Source organism: Ambystoma mexicanum, chromosome 3q, assembly GCF_040938575.1.
Source record: "Ambystoma mexicanum isolate Mex_15411 chromosome 3q, UKY_AmexF1_1, whole genome shotgun sequence".
NCBI lineage: Eukaryota > Metazoa > Chordata > Amphibia > Caudata > Ambystomatidae > Ambystoma > Ambystoma mexicanum.
Genome location: NC_090926.1, coordinates 265,991,261 through 266,016,739, shown reverse-complemented (window position 1 = coordinate 266,016,739; position 25,479 = coordinate 265,991,261). Strand labels below are relative to the sequence as shown.

Here is a 25,479-nt window from a genome sequence, read left to right as displayed (position 1 = left end):
TCCACAAACCACCTACAGGATTTGTAAAGTTCAGATAGTTAATTAATGGTTGAAGGGAAGGTAACTTGCACTCAAACCACTAACGGTTGAAGGATTGAGTAATTATATCAATATATATCACTATGACTAAGAAGACACTGTGAAAACAAAATTGTAATTCTTTTGTCGTTGTACAGCAAACACGTGTTTCGACCACCTGGTCGTTTTCAAGGCTCACATGGATACGGCAAAGACTCCTATTCTTATTGGATTAGTTATTTTTTCAAACGATGAGTCAATCTCAAATCCTATATAAAATAGTGTTGACCTCTGTAGTATAATTTTGTTAGGAATCACCTGACCATGCCTGACCTATCACAAAATGGTGGATCACCCTATTTCTGGTCATATTTTGATACCTGGTCTGTTTTGAGTAAAAAAAAGTAAAATATACTTAAAATATACTACTTAACAAACCTTCTATCATTCAAGACATTCTGACCTCATAAAATAGATCGTCCTTTAAAGCACTTCTCTGGAAAGCACTTTTAATTACTAATTTCTATAACATTTAAAGTCATTGATCACCCCAACAAATTATCTATGTTCAGTTTGAGGGGGGTGGGTCTATCTCCATTACATTCAGTTTGAGGGGGAGGGAGTACTCATTCCTTTACACTATCATTTTTTGAACACTTTTCTTTTGTACAACATTGTTTCCCACACTATTTGTATTTAGAAGTAAGGATTGGCAATAGGTTTATTAGTATAGGCCCTTTTATTTTGACAGACGCAAATAGGACTGCGTTATTATTCTTTGATGGTTGTAGTTTGCTGCCATCTTTAGATTTAGGATTAGATAGGCATTTTTCAAATCCAATTGAAGTTCGATAAACACCATTGAACTGTGATCACTTGTTTCTGTCTTACTGTTTGATACCATGCCTTACTTACATATAGTATCATGTGGGATGCAACTCATATGAGACAAATTGGGGAACCCTAAAATTCCAGAAGATTAGTCATAGAGCCTCAGTTCCCTCTATTTCCACGAAAGAATCCATAGGCTTTGATATCTGTAGCAGCAGAGAAGAAACTATCCCTCCTTGTTGGGCCTCATGAGTGAGGTGGAACCCAGACATGGACCTCTTGCTCATTGTGCTCAGAGAGGCACAGCTCCACCTCACTGATGAGGCCCAACAAGGCTGAAACACGTGTCTGGGTTTGCTGTTGTACTCTTGTTCTAAGGAGGATTGCCTGGCATTTCGGTGCTGGACTGCCCTTGTGGGAAGGACAAAGACTGATATGCAAATGGATATTCCTCCTTTGTGAAAAGTACAGTGAGCAGAAAGTGATGGCTGCAGACTCTCAAAGTGGGGAAAAACACAGAAAAGGTTATCATGCCATGTTCTTTCAAGAGATGGGTGCCTGCTACCTTTTTTGTACAAAAAGATAAAGAATTGGAGGATAAGCTTTGTAAGAGTTAGCATACTCATCGCAGTCAAAGCAAGAAAAGCATCATCACCCAAGAGAGTGAACTTGTAAGAGAAACTCCTGAGGGTAAGGATAAAAAATAATATATCTTAAAGGATATATATCATACAGAGACTCAAATTGTGAATCAAATAGAAGAGAAAGAAACCTCAACAGAGAATCTCAAAGGTTGGATAACCCTACCTTAGGAAAAGGGAATAACAACTTTTGGAAATAGAACTAAAGAAGAAAGTAACCAACAAATAACAAACACTGACAAGAGAAAATTGATCAGTATAGAACCAAGGAAACCACATGTTAATAAGAACAACCAAATGTTTAAGTGTTAAAAGAACTGCGTGAACTGATTAAAGACGTCACAAAGAACTTTTTGAAAATCAGTTATTGAATAGAACTTTGCAAGGAGCAAGAACCCAGTAGAAAGAAGCCATTCTCCTGTCATTAGTTAAGATAGTGGTACGGTCAGTTAAGGTTAGTTTTTGGCAGAGGACAGATTCTTTTAAAACATTCACTGAGGACTGACGAGCACCTTAGCTAGTGTGTTAGGTCGGGAATACCCCAGAGAAGTAGGGAGAGATAGGCGTTAACCTTTTCTTTAATAAATTCACATTAAGAAATGTCTAACAAGGGTCTATGTCCTTTTAACCTGTCACATTATATATGTGATTTGTAAAGTGCAAACCTCGCTGGTAAGCAAAGGAGTAATAATAGAGGGTACAAGGAAGAGGGTGCTCCAGAGGGAGAGAATCGTGGATAAGATAAGCAATGCGTAGGATGTCATTTGAAGAGCAGGATCTTCATTTCCTTTCTGAAGTGTAAGATAGAGAGGCCATTCTAGTCTACATTGGTCATTTGCCAGAGACAGGATGTGTGCAGGTAAGGTGTGATTCTTATTTTTCCCTCTTGCAATTCTTTGTTTCAAGCCTGGCGATGCTGTAGCTTCTGGTGGCACATTAGGCTCCAGAGATGGTGCGCTTTTCGACCAGGTAGGGTTGTGTTTTGTTTTCAACTTTTTTGTAGGTGATGGAGGCTTTATTGAACATAATGTGTATACACAGGGTTGCCAGTGCAGCTCATTGAGGGTGGGGGTGATGTGGTTGAATTTTCTTAGTCTTTGTATGGCACATGCTGGGACATTATTATGCAAGAAGACACTTGTGATTAGTGTTTTAATTACAAGTGGTTTGTGGGGAGGTCTTGTAGACTACAGTTCCGCTGTATCAGTGTTCATGCTCGAGTGTAGCAGCTTTAAATTGCTGTTGGTTCCGGTGTAAGAGAGAAGCAGTGGCATGTAATGATGTGCCATGAATGTGCCCTACGGTTTCAATCAGTTCAAGCGTAAGGGAGAGGCTGTGTCTTGAGGGGATATGTTGTGTCATAGTTGTATCAAGTGTTGTTGTTCAAGCGTAGGAGATGTGTGGAGATGCTGATGCTGAATGATGTAATAGCGGTGCATGAGAGGGTGCCATATAGACAGTTAACCGAACCCCATTCTTCAGTGTGCAGTTGTGCCGGTATTGAAGATCTCTCCATGACAGCCAACATGACTACAGTGCATTGCCCCATACTCAAAGGACAAAGGCAATATATTTAAAGGGCGACGTTTTTCCCTCTCTCAAACAGGCTGCAGGGTCGCCAAAAGAAAGTGCCCTGCATTCATGAACCGTGATTTTTCGCACATGTACCTAGGGACACATTTTAAGGAAATTTAGCATTTTAAACTTCACTAAAGCAGCAACATCAGATACAGCATCGGGGACTTTCAACCTTTTTAGTTGAAACGGGCCTTGAGCCTCAGGGGCCCCCGGGTAACTGACCCCATGTTGCCAGTCAGCAGTCTTACAGCATGACAATGGGGGTCATTACGAGTTTGGAGGTAGCTATGGTGCTATTAGCACCATGGCTGCCTCCAAAGTCGTGTCTGGGTCCAAGTTCTCTGAATGGGGACTTACCAGGTCATTCCAACCTTGGAGGACCCGGTAGGTCCCCATTCAAAATACCCTTCCCCATTCCCATTCGAGCCCCCATAGGGCTCAATGGGAATGGGCAGGGAGCTAATAATGGGCCCGCAAATAGCGGGCCCGTTATTAGCTCCCTGGTCCCTTAGCGGCTCCCGCTAAGGGGCCCCGGAATGCGGCAGTAAGGGCTTAACGACACCGGCATCCTTACTGGCACCGTTAACCCCTTACCGCCACACTCATAATGAGGCCCAATATATTCCTTTCTATATTCCTTTTGTTCTGGGGCTTAAAATGCGCACTTTGCAGCACTCGCTTTACAAGCTGCATTTGCTGGAGCCCTTCCAGGCGCCACTTCCCTCGGAGTATACAGAAATGTTATCACCTCATTGCCATTTAACGCTGGTTCCTCCACATCAGCCATTTGCTTACAAAGAGGATGTATAGCTTTCAGTGGGAATTTAGTTTTAAGCTTCCTGCTGGCTGGCCGCCTCGTTATAATAGGCAGCTATTAGCCACTGGCTGCATTTCTTTGTCTCCTTTACAATGTATGCTCGCCACGGGTCCCTCATACTGTTTTCTGCTCTAAGCAAGGAGGGCCCCCAACCATCATGTTGAAATGGGCCCCACACATCTTCAGCTGGGCCTGTGTAACATAGAGTACTCTGTAGCTGGTAGTTTTAAACTAAGTCATTAAAGGGACCCACATGGTCTCAGAAAACTATCCGACTCAAGTCTGTCAGGCAGTACTTCGGGCATTACCTTATGAGCCAATCCGTGCCTTCAGAATCCCTCACTCGGGCATGCAAACCAGGCAACTTGTTGAAGATAGATAACTCGCCTCAGCTGGTCAGAACGTTTACATTTCCTCTTGGGAGAAGGGGGGAGCACGGCATGTAGGCAGGACTCAAGTCCTAAAAAGAAAAGAAGTGGGGGAGGGGCTCTGGTGTATGCAGAGGGGAGTGATGTCACAGGCAGTAAACGTAAACTGAAATACATTTGCATATTTCATTTTAAGATGTCTTTCCCAACTCAAGAAAGTCCACGGGAGAAAATAAGCATTTCCCAATAGAACATGTTTTCTTAAAACATTGCTTGCTAAATAGAAAAGGTGTGCAGTTTTTAGGTCTTAAAATGTGTATGAAAATGGGTCCTGTGTAGCACAAAGTCAATATGAGTATTTCACTACAATCTGCTCAAAGATTCTTGTGGTCTAGCAAAGTTTCTTTCCTCGGACGCGTGATCCTGGTTCGAATCCCAGACACAGTGGGCCTAATTATCGGTCTGGCGGTAACCGTGCTGGTAAAACCATCAGGTATCTGCCGGACCCGTAATGAATTACCAGCGCCTGACTTCCCGGTGCCACTGCGCTATTCCAAGTCCGGTGGCCAGGAAGTCAGGCATCAGTAATTTTGTTAGTCCCCATTCCCATCGAGTCCCATAGCACTCCATGCGAATGGGGAACCGGGAGCGCCACTACCGTTAACAACGGTGCCAGTGCTTCCGTGAGAGCTCCGCGGGTGGGTGCCGTCCCACCCGGGAGGTCTGACCCTGGCGGGCGGGACAGCACCCACCCGCAAAGTTGTACTGTGCCGGTCCGGAAACAACGCTGCCGGTAGGCTTACCGGCACAGTTGTTTCCGGCCCAGCACAGATGTAATGAGGCCCAGTGCTTTGTTATCCAGTGGAGGTAGCCCTTTTTGAAGAAAACAATACATTTAAAACACATAGGGTGATGGCGTCCGCCACATGAAAAAAGTGTGCGGACGTCGTCCACTCGCTAGTTCCCTCGACTCGAGCCATACTTGTAAGACACTGGTTATGAATTTTTGGGCCTCTCTGATCGATCCTCCCAGGTTCAACTTGGGTCCTTCCTCTCCTCTATTTCTATCTCTACCTGTGGTGTTCCCCAGGGGTCTAACCTCTCTCCCTGGCTGTTCAACCAATACCTGGCACTTCTTGCCCACTGCATTGCTGCACCCTGCCCCAACTTCCAGTGCTATGCAGATACACTCAGCTCATTTTCAGGCTACCCTCAGCTACCTCTTCTCCCTCTCTCATCTCTGACCGTCTGTCCCCCATCCAGGAGTGGTGTGCCGCCAAGGACCTCTGCCTTAATGTCAGTAAGACTGACATTCTCCTCATCGGCACACCCGCTCCCTCCTTTCCTGTCACTCTCTGGCCGGCCTCTCTTGGCCCTCTTCCTGCTCCCACCTGTGAGGCTAAAAACCTTGGGGTCATCTTCGGCTCCACACTCTACTTCTCTCCTCAAATCTCTGATGTCTCTAAGAAGTCACACTACCAGCTGCACCTCCTCAGAGGTATTCTTCCTTTCCTCTCCTTCCCCCAGAAGCTCACTGTCTCCAGAGCTCTGGTTCTTTCTAGGCTGGACTATTGCAACAGCCTCTTTACAAATCTGCTTGCTTCTACTCTCCACCCTCTGCAACTCATCCAGAACAGGACTGCGAGACTTGTCCTTGGCCTCAACCCCAGGGATCGTATCTCTGCAGCACTGAAATCTCTCCATTGGCTCCCAGTGGCTCCCAATGGCTGTGGGGATTAAGTTCAAAACCCTCTGCATTGTCCACAAGGCCTTCTGGGGCCTCGATACCTTCAACTCTCTCTTCCCAAATATCTTCCTTCTCGAGCTCTTCGCTCATCCGCCTCTAACTCCCTCAGGGTCAGTCGCTTCTCCAAGCAACGAGTCGGTGGTAGATCTATTTCTTTGGCTGGGGCCTCCTTCTGGAACAGCCTCCCTGAAACTTGAGGACAATCATCTCCAGTTCTGGATCTTTGCTTCTGCTTTTTCTCCTGCTCTCCCTGCTGACTTCCTGGCTGAAACTGAAACTGCACTGGTTACCTGGCCACCTTCTGATCTCTGCCCCAGGACCCCTCCCCCGTCAGTCGCACACCTGCACTGCCTTCCTGGCATACCCGCACTTAGGGACTGTTTCTGCATCACTATAGTCCCACTACCATTACTTGACACCTGATGTCTGCACTTACCCTTGTACTTGCCACCTGCTGGCCGTACTTTTACTTATTGTTTATTTATTCTATCCCATATACTGCACTGTAGCCTCTCACTTCCCCCGCACTTTCCCACTTCCCCGTGCCAATGCACTTGCGCAATCTGAATGACACCTGGCCTAGTAGGGTCGTTGTCTGTCTTCCCTCTGTTACCCCCTCCCTTGCTTCGTCGCGCCTTGAAACACTTGTGTAAAGGCGCGTTATAAATGCCTTATCATATCATATATCTAGAAACACGTGCCAGCTCGCAGAAGCTGGTAATATTTATTGATATCAGGGACTCTTCCAGTACTGACCACTTGGGGGCAATGTTGTATAACATAAAACAGTTTGGCTCCAATAGCAGCTGGAAAGCGACGTGAAACGGTTGCATTTTTGGATCCAGACAGTATGTATCCTCTTTTAGTGACAGGGAACTGCAATCCCCAAATATTATGAGAAAACTGATTTCCAGTGCAGCTGCGGAAAGTTGGCCGACACTCAAGCAGAGGCGGACTGGCCTGCCAGGTTGAAAGATTTCCCCAAAGAACTGCGACCCTGAAAGGCTCGTGAGCTACTCGCAAGGATTGACTTTGCACATAACGCCGCATCGCATGGGCTTGTCAAGCGATCGCTCAGTTTTCCATGGAACCATGACCGCCTCTGCTACGCGAGCGACGGCTGGGTTAGATATTACCTATGACTGCCTCTTGATCTATGTTAGAAGCCAAAAGCCTCTGGAAGACAGAAGGCCACGACCATCTCACCCCTGAAGGTGGACAACCGACAGCGTGGTGGGCGGGGCTATTTTAAGGCAGTTTTGAAGTTCGGGCGCAGATACACGTTGCAGCCCCCCTCCTCCCACCCAACACTCAAAAACCAAAGAAATGCAGGGATCCGGAATCTCGCTCAATCCCCACCTTCGCAATGCCCTGGTAGCCATCAAAATAAGGATGGCTAAGTCTCATTAACCCCTTCATCCTTGCTGGATACAGACAAATAAACAAGTGGCATTTCAAGGGCAACATTGCCAGTTCACAAAGAGGTTTCATATGTTTTAGCATAAGTACATGATACATTTTAAAAATAGCAGCCACAAGCAAAGCATAAGGGTTGCAGAACACAGATCAGTAGCAGCATGGGAAAGGCACACATAGCCTAACGCGTATCACGTCAATTAAAAAGACTTCCCTTCGAAAGATTTCATTTTGGTTGTGCACATTTGGGTGGTCGAACCACAAAAATGAACACTGAAAAAGAAGTCTTCAAGACACACACAAAACACACAGAACCACCCCAAAGTAGAGCCTGTACTCAGATTAGCAGCCTCGCATAATGTAAAAAAGCTCCAGCATGGACCCAGCCGACACATTGGAAGCAACGAGCAAGGCACACATACCATAGCATACATTCTGGATACAAATTAAAAGTGACCAAGAAGGTGCACATACCGGGGCTTAAACTGAGATTAGAAGAAGGCTATGATTTTCAAGTGGTGTTACTTGAGCAAATTAACAAATGAGTGAGGTGGTATAGACCGAGGCAGCGGGCCGACCCTGCCTGTAACTGCCCGCCTCCCAAGGTAAGGGCCTGAGCGAAGCCAGGGTCCCTTAATGAGGGCGGGGGTACCATTACCTGGAGCCTCAGCCCGCTGCCCATGTGTATATCGCCATCAGCACCCATGTGGTTTCTTCGCGGGTGCTAGGGTGTTTACATTTGAGGAAAAAAAAGAAAACATACCTTTAGCTTGCAACGCAGCATAGTCCTCCTGAAGTCCCTTTTCTATGTTGTTCATCATTATATCATCAACAAGGAAGAACTGTGCAGCATCACACCGTAGATTTTCTTTTTTTTTTCAATTTAAACACCCTTAGCACCTGCATAGAAACTACACGGGTACTAAGAGGTAAAGTGGGTGGGGAAGGAGAGGAGGAGTGGGGAAGGGAACGGGGCGCTGGCCAACAGCCCTCAGGATGCTCAGAACCTGGGTTTACACCAGAGAATACAGCCTGTTTTCTGAGTTTCCTGATTGGCCAGCACCCCCTTCGATGGTACTAGTGTGGTGAGTAGTTTCTCAATGGTCACTTACATATCAGGCAACACTCTAGCCAATTAAAACATAAATGAGGCTTTTTCATTATTTGGAGATGACAATTTTGAAATGTTAAGCGACTGTCAATGTTGACTGGTTAGGCACCATGTGACTACATTTGATGCCCATGATCACACACGTTGGGTTAAGAGGTGAAGTTGGGATTCAAACCCAGTCTGCAATTTCTGCACTTGACTACATTGTTTCCAGGTTCTTGCTGTAAAGCAAAGTGCGATTAATTCTAATTGTTTAATTTCATGAACTAAAATAAGAATGTTTTGTAGACTTGACTTAGAAAGTACACAAATCACATAATAGTCCATCCATTTTTTACATTATTTTTTACAGAAACCTACAAAAGGAGAAGGATTCTAGTTTCATTTTCTCCATCCATTGTCAGGGGACCTAGGCAAGTACTAGAATACTAATTCACGTGAGCCTACAAAATTGCATCCGGGTTGAACTAGTGTATTTTAAAGGTTATATTATATCCAACACACAGACTTGTGGATTGTTACTCATGATGTGCAGAACAATTTCTGAAAGTGTGCCAAAAGCAAATAAAGTGTTGTGTCAAATAAGCAGACCCGAAAATGAGCTTGGCAGAGAGTGCTGTGACATTACGCCGGCTTTCTTCCGTAGAGGACCCTTTCCGCTCAAACGGCCTACATGAAAAGAAAGAGCAAGCAGTGGCCTCAACACTGGCACCGGCATGTGATGAGGAAAGCCTTTCCATAGAAAGCAGCACAGTCCTACACAGTGAAATAGGAGGATTTGCCCGGGTTCACTGTACGGTCCAGTGGAAAAGCTGGTATAGAAGCCAGAACACTGCTTGAATGTGGCTTTCTAAACGATCACTGCATGCTCTCTGCTGGAGGTGGCTGCCCACTTTTGGCGACCCTTGATTGGAGTAACCGAGCCCAAGACCTACACCATATTGATGCTCCGTTCGCTCGTATAAATAGCGCTATCTGGTGCAGGTGTATAGTTTTGGAGCTCAGTAGTGGTTCCTGTTGACAAACTATATGTACTCAATATCGATCCCAGAGAGAGGGAAACCTGAGCCACCCGTGCCAAGATTTGGAATTATGATCTGGCATATGAATGCAGATCTCTGTAAAAAGTGCTTAACACACCGAGTGGTCTTCTGAACCTTCCTGGCACTGCGGTTTATCAACGTGCATTTCAAATTTGATTATTGCATATCATCAATATATCACTCACAGAAAGGTGAAAACACTACCCAGGGTGCTATGGTGAACACACAAACGGTGCGTGCTACAGTGAACACAGAACTCATTACAGGACTCACTGATCAGATCTGAAGGCTTTTCTCAACAGCAGCCAGGCAGGAAGCTCTGTGCAGAGAGCCTCAGCGACGCACCGTACACTATCATTGTATGTGTGATATATGCTCTGTAAAAAATGGGCACCGACTTCTTAGCATCAGGCAACTTGGTAGGGCCCCTTAGAAGGTGCGGGCACAGCCCACATGCTCCTTTGTCCACCCATAGACACAACTCTGTGGGAGGGGACACAATCACTGCAAACCCAAGAAAAGGAGCCTGACTTCACATTCCTCTGATATCATGCATTTTATTAAATAAATTGCGATTTCAAGCTATACATAGTGGGGGAGAGGTAAATGGGGGAGGGCGGTTTGGTCAACCCTCTGGGGGAAGCCAATGGACGGCTGCAGGCGACACTCGTACACATATTCCAGGGCAGAGCGGTGAGCTCACGAGGTGGTTGGCTGCAGCTGGCCCTTGTACACATACTCCAGGGCAGTGGCTATAGTCCTCATGTCCATCTCAATGCTTCGTGCCCAGTTTTCCACATCACCAATTTCCTATGAGAGAAAAACAGAAGAAGATGGTAAGAGAAGCACAGCATGGCATTTTCTCTGGGGATATAGTAGACAAGACTGGCATACTACAAGCATTGTTTGGCAAACACAACTCCGCACCTCAAAAAAGGATGCGATTTCAATTTTTTTATTTAGAAATGTGGCAATGCATCTATTTGCTGTACAACTGCTCCAAGGAATGGGGAATAGACACAGAGCAGCGGACGGTGGGGAATGTGGGCTGGGAACTCATACCTGACCACAAAGCTTAAAATCCTACGTAGAAGAAGCAAACACAGTAAGACTCAGTAAGGGGCAATAAGGATGGACAGCCCACCCGCCAGGGACAGGTTTTGGACAAAAGCCTGAATAAAGATGGAGGCTTTACGTTTTCTACAGAAGCTCTTGAAAGATGATTCCTGTCTTATGAGCAGTGGGTGTTTTTCCCGATGGTTTGTTGCAAAGGTTGCTGATGCACTCCCCCAAGTTTCTTTCTCCTGATGTTGGGGGGTGGTCAGCAGGTGCAATGAGAGATCTCGCGTTGGGCATTTATTACCAGGTGCTAGGCAAGAGCTTACTGGGCCCAGAGTTTCCCAAGCTTTAGTGGACAATAAAGAGGTTCTTGAGAAGGAATTGTTGTCCCTTAGGTAGCCCATGCCTGGGTTTCGAGGCAGGAGAGATGGGGACACATGGCTTGATCACAATCAGTTGTATATCGGCCTTATTTTTAAGTGGTTGCAGGTCTTTGTTCAAGCCCATGTTTGAAGATGTACAATTACCCAGTCTTGTTACAATAATGGCTTGGACTAGTTGACATTTCTTGGTATGTAATGATTTTTTTGATCATGTGAAACTGGAAATGGGATTTTTGGCTGACCTGGTTAGTTTGGAGAATGCAAGACAGGGTGTTGTCAAACAGGACGCCTAAGTTTCTTGCTTTTTGCATGGGCAAGAGTGGCACGACCCAGTTAATTGGCCAACTAAAGCAAAGGGCGCAACTCCGGAATGCCACAGCAATACAGTGTTGTCAGGAGATTGTCAAATGTCTATTACCGAAGCCATTTGGAGGGACATGATGGCGAGGTTATTTTTCACATCCATGGACACATTTTGAAGGATTGACAAATAGTCAGCAGACATTTAAAAAATCAGGGATGAAGGACTCGATTAAGCCTGTGATAGGTCTTGCATGAGCACACCAGGTGGGTTTTCAGTGACTTTCGCACACACTCAGGAAAAACCAAGAGTTACATAGATCTAGAGTTTACACACCCCCGAGAGGTGGGAGAGCCGGGGAATTATTGGGTACAACCAATCCAGAGGGCCTAGCTTTGCTCCAAGAGCGAAAAATGCCCAGGGTCAATTTCTGGCATCTTGCCTCCGCATTCGAGCAAAACAAAACCCATACCTCCCATTTCAATGTTGGCATAAAGGCACAGCAAGATAAAATGAGCGGCCAGGATCCCACACGTTAGTTAAGAGCTGAAGCTGAGATGTCAGGACAGTCTGTACTTTATACATTTAACCACATATCTTCTCAGCTCTAGTTGGTAAAAATATTGAAATAAAAGGAGTAGGATTGGATCTTTGTTATCTCCATTCTAAAAGAAAAACTAATAGTGTCACACTGCAAAAAATCTCCTCTCGGCTTTGCAACTCCATTGTCAAGACAGACACAGGAAACTGAACAGTGTGACGTGGTCACCTGTTTGTGGACATTATTTGACACAGACATGCTGCATGTTTTAATGCATGATGTGAAGATGTGTAGTTTCACTACCAGACTCTATCCTTTTTTGAGCAACTCCAAAGATGTTGAAGAGAAATGTTAATGTGTAGAACCCCCTCGGCTGCCCCATTAATCCCGCTGTGCGCCTACGAGACTCGAGGTAACGTGTCTCTCTATGTATCTCGACAACACGCTCTGTGTGCCTTGCAGCATGCATGCTAGTCACACTCGAGCTGGTGTTGCAGTGTACTCTTCCCAGCATCGCGGCTCTGTGGCCAGAAGTCACTCTCTGCCTTTACAGGCGATGCTGCTTCCTGGTTCACTGCCCGGCCTCGCCATCAGCCACGCTGCTTGTTCTTCTTCTGGAGGTGTGTGCCCACTCACTGCCCCCCTCCTTTGTCGCGGGCTACGGTTCAAACCCCAGTGCTTCATTTCTAAATCATTAGGCGCCATGTTGATTGGGATGTGCTTTGGCGTCACACAACACAGCCTCCAATGCTGGTCTCGGGGTCTGGAGGTGAAACTCTAGATGTATATCTGGCGTGGAATCGCGCGTCTCAATCTCTGTCCCTTGAACTTCCCGTGACCTTTCTCGTGCTGCTTGCTTTCTCATTCGCACCCCTACGGTTGATCACTCTGCCGCTTTCTTCGCCTTTTTTCTCCCTTGCAGAACATCGAACCCTGATGTCGCCCATTTTGTCTCTTCTCTGCCCATTTCTGCTTCTTCTATCGATTGATTCCCCAGACTCATAATTTGAGGCTGCAACGGAACTTTTCATTGGCGGGCTGCTTGGGGGAACGATGCTATTTCATCATGGCACATATCCGCGCTCAGGAAACAATATCATCTGAAACCTGTGGGTACAACTTGGAAAAAGGATGGCAGCAATTGTGAGATTACAAAAAAACAAGCATTGCAAAAGCCAACCGTTTTGGCTTTTGTGTAGGTATGGGAGAGCTACATCTGCCAGGCACTGCCATAATGACCTCTACCAGCCCACAAGATGGCTAGAGTTAGAAAATGGTGCGAGCAACTGGCCGTGCGAGAGAAGTACCTGCCAACTGCCTAATGCCTGTGCAAACACGGCAGAGGGGTGCTCTACAAAAACACTTTCCATTACCTACACAAAAGAAAAACCCGTTAGCTTAGACAATACTTGTTTTTAACAGGACTTCAGTGTAAGGAACAACATGTGAGCACATGCATGTGGCTTATAATTAAGAAGCTGAAGGCACACTTGGTTAAGACATTTTTATCACACCAGTAGCGCATTTGCAGCTACAATGAAGCCATGTATTCTCAGAAGACTGCTTTAAAATATACTGGCCGGCTCTATACAGTACAACGTCTAAAGTTACTTCTTGATCAAGCCAACACAGAGAGAGTCCAGGAGAATATGGTGCGAGTGGGGAGGGGCGGCAGACAGTGAGCGGGAATGTAGTCCATAGGGAGTGTGGTTCCTCAAGCTGGAAAGCAGAAGTGGCCAATGATCACAGTGCAACAGGGAACACTTTGCTCAGTAAGGCAGTGCTTACGGGAGGGCACTTTGCAAACGCAAAATGAAACGGGAGAAAGGAAGCCTTAAAAAAATCACTGCAATTATTTCATACGTAACTATTTTTGTATCATTTGTAATTCATTCAAAAAGAGGAAACTTTCAAAAGGCACGATTCTACAAATAGTGGCAAAGTTTTCTCTTGCTATGATTGTGTGCAAGAGAGAGCGAGGGGTCTGTAAAGGTTCAGCACGGGGGGGGAGGGATTAAGGGGGGTGAGAGCTCTAGAGAGTTCTGGCCACTGGATGACTGGAAAGCAGCAGATCTGGAATCTATGCCAGGATTCCGCATCTCGCATTTAGAGATTACTACAAACTCAGTTTCACAATTATTTATGGAGGAAAGTCTTCAAAGGGAAGCTATTGCTAAAAAAAAAGAACTACACGAGTACACGATATCATGTTAGTAGTACACGCAGCAAACACTTGTCTTTTGGCACGTACATTTCAGAACCTTGGAATGGCGAAAGCCTGGGCAAACCTTCCGGCTGCATTTGCACCCCGAAACAGACTAACAAACCAAGTGTGTTACTTTATAAACTTACAAAGGTAAAATAGGTTTGAAATGGGATGAGAAGGGTGGGTGGCAGCTCCTGTGCTCTGAAAGGCAATGCTGACGGAGAGTGGCATGGGCTGGAAACAACAGAGTTCCTCACGTTTTTGTTGGGTTTCATTAACAGAGCAGAATCTTACAAAAACAGATGCATTGTATAGTGTGCTCTTTCTCTTCACTCAGTATTCCCTGATCCTGACCATACATTTCTCTAATCGTTCAAGTGTGGAACGCTGCTTCACAACTCCACGACACTCCTCCCTAGCTGAGAGATGCCCGGGAGAGAAAACAGGGTGAGCTTTGGTGAATATTGAACCGTGATGTTGGCTCAGCCAGAGACAACACTGGCACAAATCAAGCACTTCACACTTTAGGCCCTCCCCAGCTTCCAGCCCCACCGGGCGATTGCACCATGTGCAAGCTTTAGCTCTCAGGGGTCTCGCTGCCACCTGCAGACAATGCACGTGGGGGGGACTTGGGGTCACTGGAATGGCAAGGCCTTCTGGAGTTCACCAGACAGGCTGGATTTCCACTGGAAGCAGTCACCTCGGGTGTAGGAGGCCCACACCACCTGTCTGGACTGGATTGTGGATTCGGAGATTAGCACTGAGACGTGTGGATTGCTGCATCCAGCTCAGGATGGACATCATCGCTGTGATTTGATATATGATCAGGACCAGAGGCCGCAGATCAAGTGATGTAGGCTTGATAGCAAGAGGCCCTTGGCACTGTTGCTTGGGTTGCCACGTTCAGAGGGAATTCTTGCCAAGAGGGACCCATGTTCTGGCCCCTAGGACTCCTGAGACCTTCGGGACTCCAGCAACGGGTTGTTGGCACCGCAGAACCTAATTCCTCAGGATTTGATGCATGCAGCTTCCACGCGAGACGGAATCCAAAGGTTCTGGCACACGCCGCATTGTTGCAAGATTGGTCGGAGAGTAGAACGTACACCTTTCTTCACAAGTATTCAAAGACTAATCCTGCAATTGAGCAGTATTCAGCTGGTCGACGACTTCTTCTGATATGTCCACATTGATTAACACACCTCCAGGGAACACCGGAGTGTTGGTAGTCCAGTTATCCCCTCAGTTAACAGCCCAGGGACGTACAGTCTCCTTTTTGCTTTATTTATTGTGTTGTTTACAGCACACCAGGTGTATACAGGCTCCATCAAAGGACACAGTGAGAAAGGGAGGGAAGAAGGCCGCTGGGTCCTGGATCTTCTTGAGAGCTGCTTCAGACAGAAAGGTTTGCCGGCGTTTGGACAGATGGCACCTCCCATGGACACTTCCCATTTCACTGTGCTCCCTTTTCCCCAACCCCCATGGGATGCCAACATGACATGTAATCTTTGTTTTTGGGTGATTATGTTCTAGCTACCAGGAGGTCCCATTTCATTACACATATCTTCTCAGAAAGTTTTTTTTTTAAAGCTAACAGCAGTGTGCAAAAAAGCGCTTTGTAGGTTAGATTATAAGTGTGGGCCGGGGGAATCCCTCATTCAAGAAAAAAATAAAATTCAGTCGACTTACAAGAGTCTTACTAGCAGACCACCAACCGGGGTCGTTATAAATACATAGAACACATGGATCACGTGTGATATGGGGCCACTTGGCAACTATGCCTAAAAATGAAAAGGTGACAATTGAGCAGTTATTAACCATAATTAATGTGCTTCTTTTATTTTCCTAAATTGTCAGGGTCCTGAATGGGGAAAAGCAATGCTCCCAATGTCGCGGCTCTCCCACTGTGCTCACCCCCGGGACGGTCATGTTGGAGTCAAAGTGGATACCCTGGGCGCTGATTGGCTGGGACGGGGCATAGCATGGCTTCACGGTGCGCGATTAACGCGTTTCAATTAGGAGTCTTTTTTCTTGTGGAAGTCATTAAGGTTTTGTTTTTTGGTTGTGAAATAGGTGAACAATCATCTATCCTGCAATAGCTTTAACAAAACTTACGTCACATCTACAGAGAAAACTGTGGAGTTTGAAGATAAAGATATCCTGCCGAGGAGGGGGTTCTGCGAAATAGACATCAATGGAAGGTCTATGATGGAAAGCCAGGGAGAGTGGTGCAGTAGTCTCTTTTATACAAGAGTAAATGGAAAAGGCTCTCGTTTTAAGGTAATTTTCTAAAGTACCTCTACCTGAGGTCTTGAAGGATACGCTTCCTCCGTCATCTATGCCCTCCGATACGAGTGGCGGATTCTCCATAATGGGCGACGGAGAGCCGACCCGCCCGTTGCTCATTATGGAGAAGCTAAAGCCAGCCCAGGGAAAGCGCTCCTGTGCTGGCTATAACCATCAAAGGGAAACCTGGGGTCCCTTTGACAATTACTGTGCAAGGGCCCGGACGTTTTGCTAAACCACACTTGCATGTCCCACACTGGGGAGCTAGGGCCCTATATCTGCCTAGGGGGTGCTCCCGTGCCTCTCAGCACATGTAGGCCTAGCTAGGTGGTATTTGGGGGTCCCTCCCATCTCTGCCGCATGCCCTCGGGAACCAGGAAGCTCTCTGATTCTGCAAGCTTCCCATTTCCTGTTACTGCTGCGTGGGAGCTGGAGAGCTTCCATCAAGAAGGCATTGGGACCAGAGGAGCAGGTAAGAAAGGAGCTGTTGGCAGAAAAAAAGCCCAATGTATGCTTCCCCCATTAACCTCTCCTCAGCCTTTGGTAAGGTGAACAGAAACGTGCTCTGGAGTAATTAAAAGGCTGTAGCCTACCTGACAGATAACTGGGGCCCTTGGATGAACTTCAGACTAATTCCAGCATCCCCATCAGACTAGATGGAGCAGGCTTGCTATCCAAACAGGCTGAAGTCTTTAGGGGCCTTCATCAGGGATGTGTTTTGGCTCCTGCTCTTTTCAATCTTTACTTCTCTGACACGGGTACCTGTTTGATGGACACTCATTATTTTCCACCCAGATTAGGCACTGGTTGATCTGTGCTGACAATATAATAATTTTCAATCACACAGCTATTGATCTCTACGGGAGGTTGATCACGCTTGGATCTTAAATGGAATTAGAAATTAACTGCAACAAATCAAATAAAATTGTTTTCTTCCAAAGCAGGAAGTCAGCTCACTTTAATGGGACACACAATAAAAGGCCCTTACAGATTGTTGAGCAACAACCTATCTGGCCTTCACCATTTATAAACAACCCCAAAAGTATAAATATATCAAGGCTGCACACTAAGGGCACAATGTATGCCGCCCGATTGAAAAAAATAAATGGTAAATATGGGTGCTTTTCCTTATTGCCTGCACTAACATTATAAAATCAAGCTCTGCCATGTCCGATTCCTGGGGCTGAGCTCCACATAGACGACGAACAAATCTGGCACAAACTGGTGGCATCAATATGTCGTAGTATGTTGTCACTTCCCAAATCAAATCTTTACCTATTTCCGTTTGAGATACAAGGTGGGCATCTCATCTCGATGTGCTCTGGTTTACGTGGAAAAGGCTACTGGCGTGCAGGAAACCTATTTCGGCTCCAAATTCTCTATTTGCACCACTTGGAACGAGAATGCTGTATTCATATCCAGACTGGCCCACCAACATAGGCCAGTCTTGCCACGTAATAATAAAATGGGCATCAATAATAAAGTAAACATGAATCATGTTTGGTTTTTGCTGCTTTACTCATAATGCCCATTAAAACATGCCATGCCAGTGGGCATCAAGAGTAAAGCAAACATGATTAATGTGCTATGTTTTTCTTATGTGGCAAGACTGGCTTATGTCGGCCGGTCAGGCAGTCTGTATACATGTTTTCCTGCACAGTTAAAAAAAATATCTAGACAGGCCCACCAATGTGGGCCAGTAATGCCAGATTATAAAAAATATGGGTATCAGGAGTAAAGCAATAACAAGCAAAAATGATTCATGGTTGCTGTTTATTACTTTACCCTTGATGCCCATTTTGTTTTAATTTGGCAAGACTGGCCTACCTTGGTGGGCTAGTCTGAGTGCACGGTTTGTGACTTGAATCTACTGGATTATTTTCATGAGTTACCCAACACAAGCAATTGGGGGAATCATTACTGCCCCTCCAACTGAAAAGCAATCCACCCGCCGCCGCCACTGTGCCACCGAGGCACGCTGCAGGAGCCAGCTACCAGGCCCGGGAGAGTGAGCAGAGCCACGGGCCTCTTGTGGGTTGTTGAGGCCGGACATGCCTTCGCTGGTGGCTGCCAGGTGCAGCTACTGTGCATTCCCCATGGGCCCACACACACCTCTTCCTCGGTTCCTCCTCGCCCAGTCCTCGGCGCCCTGCGCTGGACTGTGTGTGGTCCAGCCCCACCTAGACTGCCATGGACATTAAAGTTTCTGCTGCACAATCGGAAAACTCGAGCCTAGAAAGGAACAGCTGTTGCTACACCTCAAAGGTGTTCCTCTTACTGACCTCACAGGCGCGAAAGGCCGCGTCCACACATCGGGCGTGCAGCCTGGGAACGGCAGCGTATGCGCATCTCATAAACTAGCTGGCCATCCGTTTATTGGGAGATCTCCATAGCAGGCGCATTACTCTGCTGAGCTTGAGTGCCAGAGATGTGTAAAGCTCCAGACGTGGGCTCCGAGACCAGTTGCCGACGCAGCCGGACCAAATAAACCCACTGAGATGGCGAAGGGGAATGCCCGACGTCGGCTAGGGGCGAGGCGGAAGGGGAATGCCCGACGTCGGCTAGGGGCGAGGCGGGCACAAATGCCCTTCTGCAGAAAAGCAGAGCCAGTGGAATGAGAATATACTCTTAGGGCGATTCACAAAGCCACACTCGTGTGGCTTCAACCGTAGGAGGCCCAGGAACAAATGCCTCTCTGCAAGCCTGGCACAGTTTGTGCAGGGCGCATTCCTGGCACACCCACGCGGCCGCTCAGCGGTCCTTGCCAGGGTGAGATCATGGCATGCTGAACCCGCAGGACTGGCAGAAGCAGCTGCATCCGAGAGACCTTCAAGACCCACCACCCCTGGTTTTACTGCAGGCCTCCGGGTGCCTCACTGTCCTGGCATTCGGCCTACCCCCGCCTCTGCGTGTTCTGCCCTAGCCCCCACCCTCAGCAGAGCTTCCCGCCTCCCCCAAAGCAGGCATAACTCGCCAGTGATGGGTTTGAATTGTATTCTGGAACATGTCGTTTTGAATTCCCCCATTATGAATTCGGAATAATACCCCCTAGAATTCTATAAAAGCATAGATTGATAAACTAGTCACGCTACACCAGTGGAATCGCCACAACTTAGGTAGGCCATACAGTGGTCTACAGGCAGACGTCGGGGGGAGGGGCACCGATCATGGGCAACAGAAAAGTGTTACATCAATAATAATTAAACACACACAACACATATGTGCAAAAAGCAATGCATAGATTGGTAACAACCTAACTGATTCTCAGTCAGATGCGTGAAAGCCCCATCATCGCCTTGCCAGGCTGGCTCAGTGCCAGGCAGGCCAGTATGAAGCTGGGATGCCCGCACATCCCACAGAAGCAAAGACACTGCTTGAGAGGAGGTTTGTGCATTGGCATCTCTGAAGCTGAATAACACTCACCTCAGTCACACTTAAACCAACACTAATTTAATACTACATTGCCCTGTACCTTTGCTTTAAATGATCACTGCTAACATGTAGGTTTTGGCCTTCCAAAAACGGCCCCCACAGCTTTTGTGTTGCACCTGAGGGTTACATTTCTTGTAGAACACCTTTTATTACAGCGCTTAGAAACTTGAGGAATACGACATGGACACTTCCTAAAAACATGATAATAACATTAGGATGTTTGTATGGAAAGGACCGAAGAGGACAGGAGAGGGTGCTTGGTAGATATAGGAAACGTTTATCATTAACTGTCAAATAAGTCACGTAGGGTTGTCCAACTCCAGCCCTTGATGGCCAGGTCCATGCTTGGCCTTCATGATACCCTTCATTAATATTCATGAGATACATTTGCATACAATGATTTAAGATCTATGCACATTTTTCCTCATGAATATTAATGAGGGATATCCTGAAAACCCATCAGGATTCCGGCCCTTGAAGCCCGGACCTGGACAGTCGAACAACATACATCTGTTGAACTATATGAACGCAGGAGGTCAGGAACATTCAGCTTCAAAAGGTATATAATTTACTAAATCCAAATTCAAAGGTAAACGAAAAGCTGCTACAATCCTGGTAATTCTGTCTGGAGGAAGTGATGACACCTCAACGTTGGGAAGCATTGTGCAAAAACATCCCAAATATGTCTATGAATATTGGTGAGAGAGCAAAGCTAGTTAACATTTTAAACAGAGTATTCTGGACACCAGATTGTCTGCATAAACAAGGGTTGAGTTCAACCGATGCATGCTGGGGTTGTAGTCACTCGAGAGGAACTCTTGAACATATGCTTTGGGGGTGCCGCAGGGTAAGAGCATTGTGGTCTGGGGTAACGGAAGTGATGACCAAAGTACTGGATGACGAGAGAGAATTCAGTTTAGAAACAATGATTCCGGGAGAGGATTCAGATCTCGAGGATCTGCCGTATCATCAAGGGTCCTGGATTTTGAAGGAGTCGTTAGCAGCGAAAAAGTTAATCCTGCGCAGCTGTAAATCGACTGAGGTATCAACGAAAGATTCTTGGCTGTCAGAAATGTACTCAATTTGCAATGTTGAAAGAGTCATGTTGAACATGTCGAAAAAAGGAAAATTGTTAGATAAACTATGGAGCAGCTTCTTAAATCTGGTTTGAAAATGAATGAGTTAGAAGAAGAGGCCATTCCGGGATATTAAGACAGGTCTGCATTTTTAATTATATTGTTTTTAAATAGCATTGGTTCCCATTTATTGAATGTCTTATGGTGTATGCAGACATTTTTTATTTTCTTTCCCTTTTGTAATGCTTATAGTAACATATTGAAAGAAGGAAAGTCCATTTGAGCTATGTCACACATTCCACAATGCCACCTAGTAGCATTACTGGAAGTTCACCTCCAGTTCTGAGCCACAACAGCAAGGCATTGTGGGTATGTAAATTAGCTCAAATGCAAACCTTTTTCTCCAGGAAATTGGCTTTGTCTAAGAGGGCAGTGCTACTTTATACATAGCGTAATCAACCCAAGACAGACATTTGCAAGGCTGCCAGGACAACTACATATCTGGTTTCACCCTTATTGATATTCACTGTTTTTGTGTTTTAATGCTGTTGCTATCGTGATGTTGTATTGACAATTGATGTATTGCTTTTGAAATCTGAATAAATTGGTTAAAAAAACAAAACATACAGTAGTCCAAGTGGATAGCACCTAAGGAAAGTTTGTCTGACAGGTGTCAGCCTGTACTTCTCAAGTTCAAACCAGGTAGGGCCGGCTCAGACTCATCTTTTCATGGTAGATTCATTTGATATTTGATTACTAATAAATTGGGCTATAATACCACCTGCTGTTATAGATGGTAGAAGCTGCAGGAATCTGGTAGCAAACACTATACAGAAAATGTGTTATTGCATTAACTAGTCTAGCTGAATACAGGAACATCTACGTCACAGTAATATCCGGTGCTTTACGTGGACTGCAAAATCAATGGGTCTCTAACAAGTGGAGGTGGCCTGGAGTACAGAGGGTGTAGCCTAAAGGAGCAGTGCCTGTCCAAAGCACATCATGCGACCCTGCAAACATGTATTTTGGGTAACTCAGCATCGTCTATGGTGGCCCTCTTTGCATCTGGTCTGCATACTGTAAATACTCCTCGCTATGCAAATTAATAGTTGTCTAAAAATAAAAATTGAGTCCATGACCCCATGTGGCCCGGCTAGTGGGGCTACATGCTGGCCCTCTGAGGGAACACCCAGAAAGAAGGACGCAGACGCCAATGTAATAAAAGGGTTTTATTGAAGTGTAGTAAAGTGTGCGTTTATTTTTGTGCATGTTTAAACATGGTGCTGGATGGAATGTTAAAAGAAAAGAATAGAAAGGAACTCCCCTGTTCAAGAATGGGATGAGCAGGGAAGAGAAAAAGAACCCTGAAGGGTTTGAAAAGAGACAGTTGAAAAGGACAGTTAGATAAGAAAGAAGGAGAGAGTAACTTACCTGGGGGATCGCTGCCTCGAGCAGCCCCCTGGGGCCTGAATCCATCAAGCTGCGCCGGACGGCACAAGGGAAGCCCCTTCAGACACTGTTAGCAGGAAGCCGAGCTGCTATGTCAGGGGCAGCTCAGCCGCCCCTGGGTCGTGGTGCCTGTCGGCCCGCCCAGGGGCCAGACTGGGTTGTTGTTATGTTATGTTATGTTATTTCATTTATAAGGCGCCAAAGCCCGAAGGCATCCAGGCATCTCTGGGTTGGCCCAGAGCTATTCGTGGCCCGGGCTGCGTGGCGGTGGCTGCCCAGGCCCATTAAGAACAGCCCGGTCAGGACTGTGTGTGGGGGTTGGCCCCGACAGGGCTGCGCGGCCATCCCCCCAAATGCCTGCCCCATGCCCAGTCAGGCGGGCCTATAATGAATGAAATCCTCCCAGGCTATAAATGCCAGGAGCAGCCAGGGAGGGAAAGCAGAGATGCGAAGGTTTAAGTGCTGGGTTGTGCTCAACGGCCAACCCGGGTGAAGAGGAGCCGGGGAAGTCCCGGGTCGCTCCGTTGAGCGGCCCGGATGAAGGAAGCCCCAGGCTGCCCAGCGAAGCGGGCGTGTGAAGACACGGCCCGCCCCCTACGTTCAACAACACATTGCTGAGGAGGACAGGCTAGGAGGATGCCACAGAGCATGGCGGTGAGCGTGGCAGCATCCCCATAGCAATGGGGACGCCACCTGAATCTGAAATGGCACCGGGCTGCAGCACTGACATCGGGTGGGCCCCCCAGCCAACGGGCCTCACCCAAAATATTTAAAAGATGCTGCGGGCTGCAGCGGTGACATCAGGTGGGCCCCTCAGCCAATGGGGCCCACCCAAAATATTCATGGCAATGATGTCGGGTGCGACCCCTGTAAGGAAGACATGGTATCACACAGTGAAGACAGACAAGTGATCACAGTTCAAGGGTGTCTATTAAACTTCAATGGGTTGGTAGAACGCCTATCTAAACCTAAGTCTAAGGATGGGAGCAAGCTGCGACCATCAAATAATTATAACGCAGTCCTAGTGGAGTCTTTGTCAAAATAAAAGGGCTTATACCAATAAACCTATTGCCAATCCGTACTTCTAAATACAAAAGGGCGTGGGACAATTTTGTATGCAAAAAGGAATGTGTTCCAGAAATAATGTATAAGGAAAGTTGAGCATTTGGCTTCCCTTCCCTAGGTTTGCAGCACAGGACAAGGCTGCACGTTGAGCGTCACACACTCTGGCTTCTTGGCCACAAGGAAACAGTTCAAAACACAGGTCTCGACCTTCTGCCATAGCCTCTTTTCCATTAACAGTCTCTTACTGCAGAGGGCCTGTCGTGACAAACAAATATCAAAGTTCCATTCTTCTCAGGTATTTCACATGCGCAAGTTTTCGCTTTCAATGTTCATCATGGGTCTCCCTCCTTTAGGCATGTACCCCTTTTTACCACAATGTTTACTCTTGGTCTCCCTTGTTCGGGCTCAGATCATAGATTGTTATCGTTCTTGCTCGGATCCCATTATTACAATATTCACATTTGGTCTCCCTTGTTCGGGCTCGGACCATATCATTTTACTTGCTACGTTTTCCTCTTGATATCAAAATCGAAGACTTTTGAATGTGCGATGGGTTTTGCTTAAACTGTCGCAGGACCACTTCGATTCACTCACACAATGTTCATATCAATCTTTTACTTTCGTTTCTCACTTCTTGGCGGGATACCTTACAGAGACCTTTGATTGAGCACCTTTGCGGGTCCGGACCACACTGTCAACGGTATCATATCTTTCCTTGTCAAGTTCGGGCATTCATTAATAGTTTAGCTTTACTCATCACACACGTTAAAAAGGTTTCTTCCTGCGCTCGTTATACAATGTTGGCAATTGCAGCCTTGAATTCAACACAGACACGTCTTTCATCAGTCTCTCCAACTCAACGGCTGTGTTGATCTCTCTGATGCTACTTTGTTCTTGTAGCCAAGTGCGATATCATGTTGGCTGTTGCTCCTTCCCGCCTTGGTCCGTTACGCAGGAGTGCCTTTGATATCTCAAACACACAATGCAGGATTCTTCAGTCTGGTTTCCTGGCTTTATGCTTTCACTGTCGAAGGTTTCTTGAGAGTAACGGTTGCTTGCCGAAAAGGTCAAGGGTATTTCCCTCCTTGCAAACCCTTCATGGTTTGCCGTCTTTCTCCCCTCAGTCAGCTGACGATTCGAAACTGCTGTTCCTTTGTATGCTTTGCCTCGCTCAGAGTGTGCATTCGTGCTCCGACATTTGTGAGCAATCGGCAGTAATTGCCTGACCATTGTAGTGGGACAAGTCAGGTATACTGTTCGGTTGTTAGTCTGTTTTCTCCCAGAGTGGGTTGTCGGTGTTAGTGTTTGTGTAGGGAAAGGGAGTGGGAGGGTAGAGTTCCCATGTATCCTACCTGGTAGGATGGTAAAAAGGTGTTACATGGGGGATGGATACCACGTCCTGCCATTCAGTGTCCCACTCCCTGAAGACCCCTCACCCAGGTGATCCTCGTGCACTGGTCCACCCCCAGGGTCTGGATCCAAAGGCGATGGGTGTGCTCTGGCCACCTGAGGGAGAGATCCGCAGGGACTAGCGGGTGAGACACCTTCTGGTTTCTCACACACCCCAGCCAACAGAGCCACCCAGAATATAAAATATACTGCAGGAGCGCGGCAGTGATGTCGGGTGGTTGCCCCAAGCGCACTGGGGGCTGCCCAGAACAATTTATGAGGCGAGGGCTGCATGGTGGCCCCCATGTGGTGGACAGGGCCATCTTAGAAGATAAGGAGAGGGCCAGGCCCCAGGTGTCATCTGTGGGGGCAGACCCCAGTCATCACACCAGCAACATTACTTGAGGAGCAGCCCTGTACCCATTCCTCCAGGGCCAGCACCCAGGACAGACCTAGAGGCACTGCAAAGGGGTGGCTGTCTGCAGCAGCCACCCCATTGTGCATGGTGTGTTTTGTGTGGTGTATATATATATCAATGTTATGTGTATAGTCATTTATCACGGAGTAGGTTAAATGTTAAGTAGGGCAAGTTGGGGTAATAATTAGGTGGAATGTTAAGTATGGTAACTGTTGAATAGGAAGTTAGGTTGAGGTTGTGGGATAGGTTGGCGGCCTGCCCGAGGCTGCCTTTCAAGACGGGACTACCCACAGAGGCCATCCTCTGG

General features: G+C 46.7%; 1 protein-coding gene across 2 annotated transcripts in view; it reads right to left on the bottom strand.

The window, feature by feature from the left end:
- Positions 1–10,107: 10,107 nt before the first annotated feature.
- Positions 10,108–25,479, bottom strand: part of BLOC1S1 (biogenesis of lysosomal organelles complex 1 subunit 1) — a 164,873-nt gene continuing 149,501 nt past the window's right edge. For both annotated transcript variants that reach the window (XM_069653725.1, XM_069653724.1), the window contains one exon: positions 10,108–10,380. In XM_069653725.1, coding sequence (XP_069509826.1) covers positions 10,270–10,380 — 111 coding nt within the window. In that variant the 3' untranslated portion in view covers positions 10,108–10,269. The remainder of the gene's footprint in view (positions 10,381–25,479) is intronic.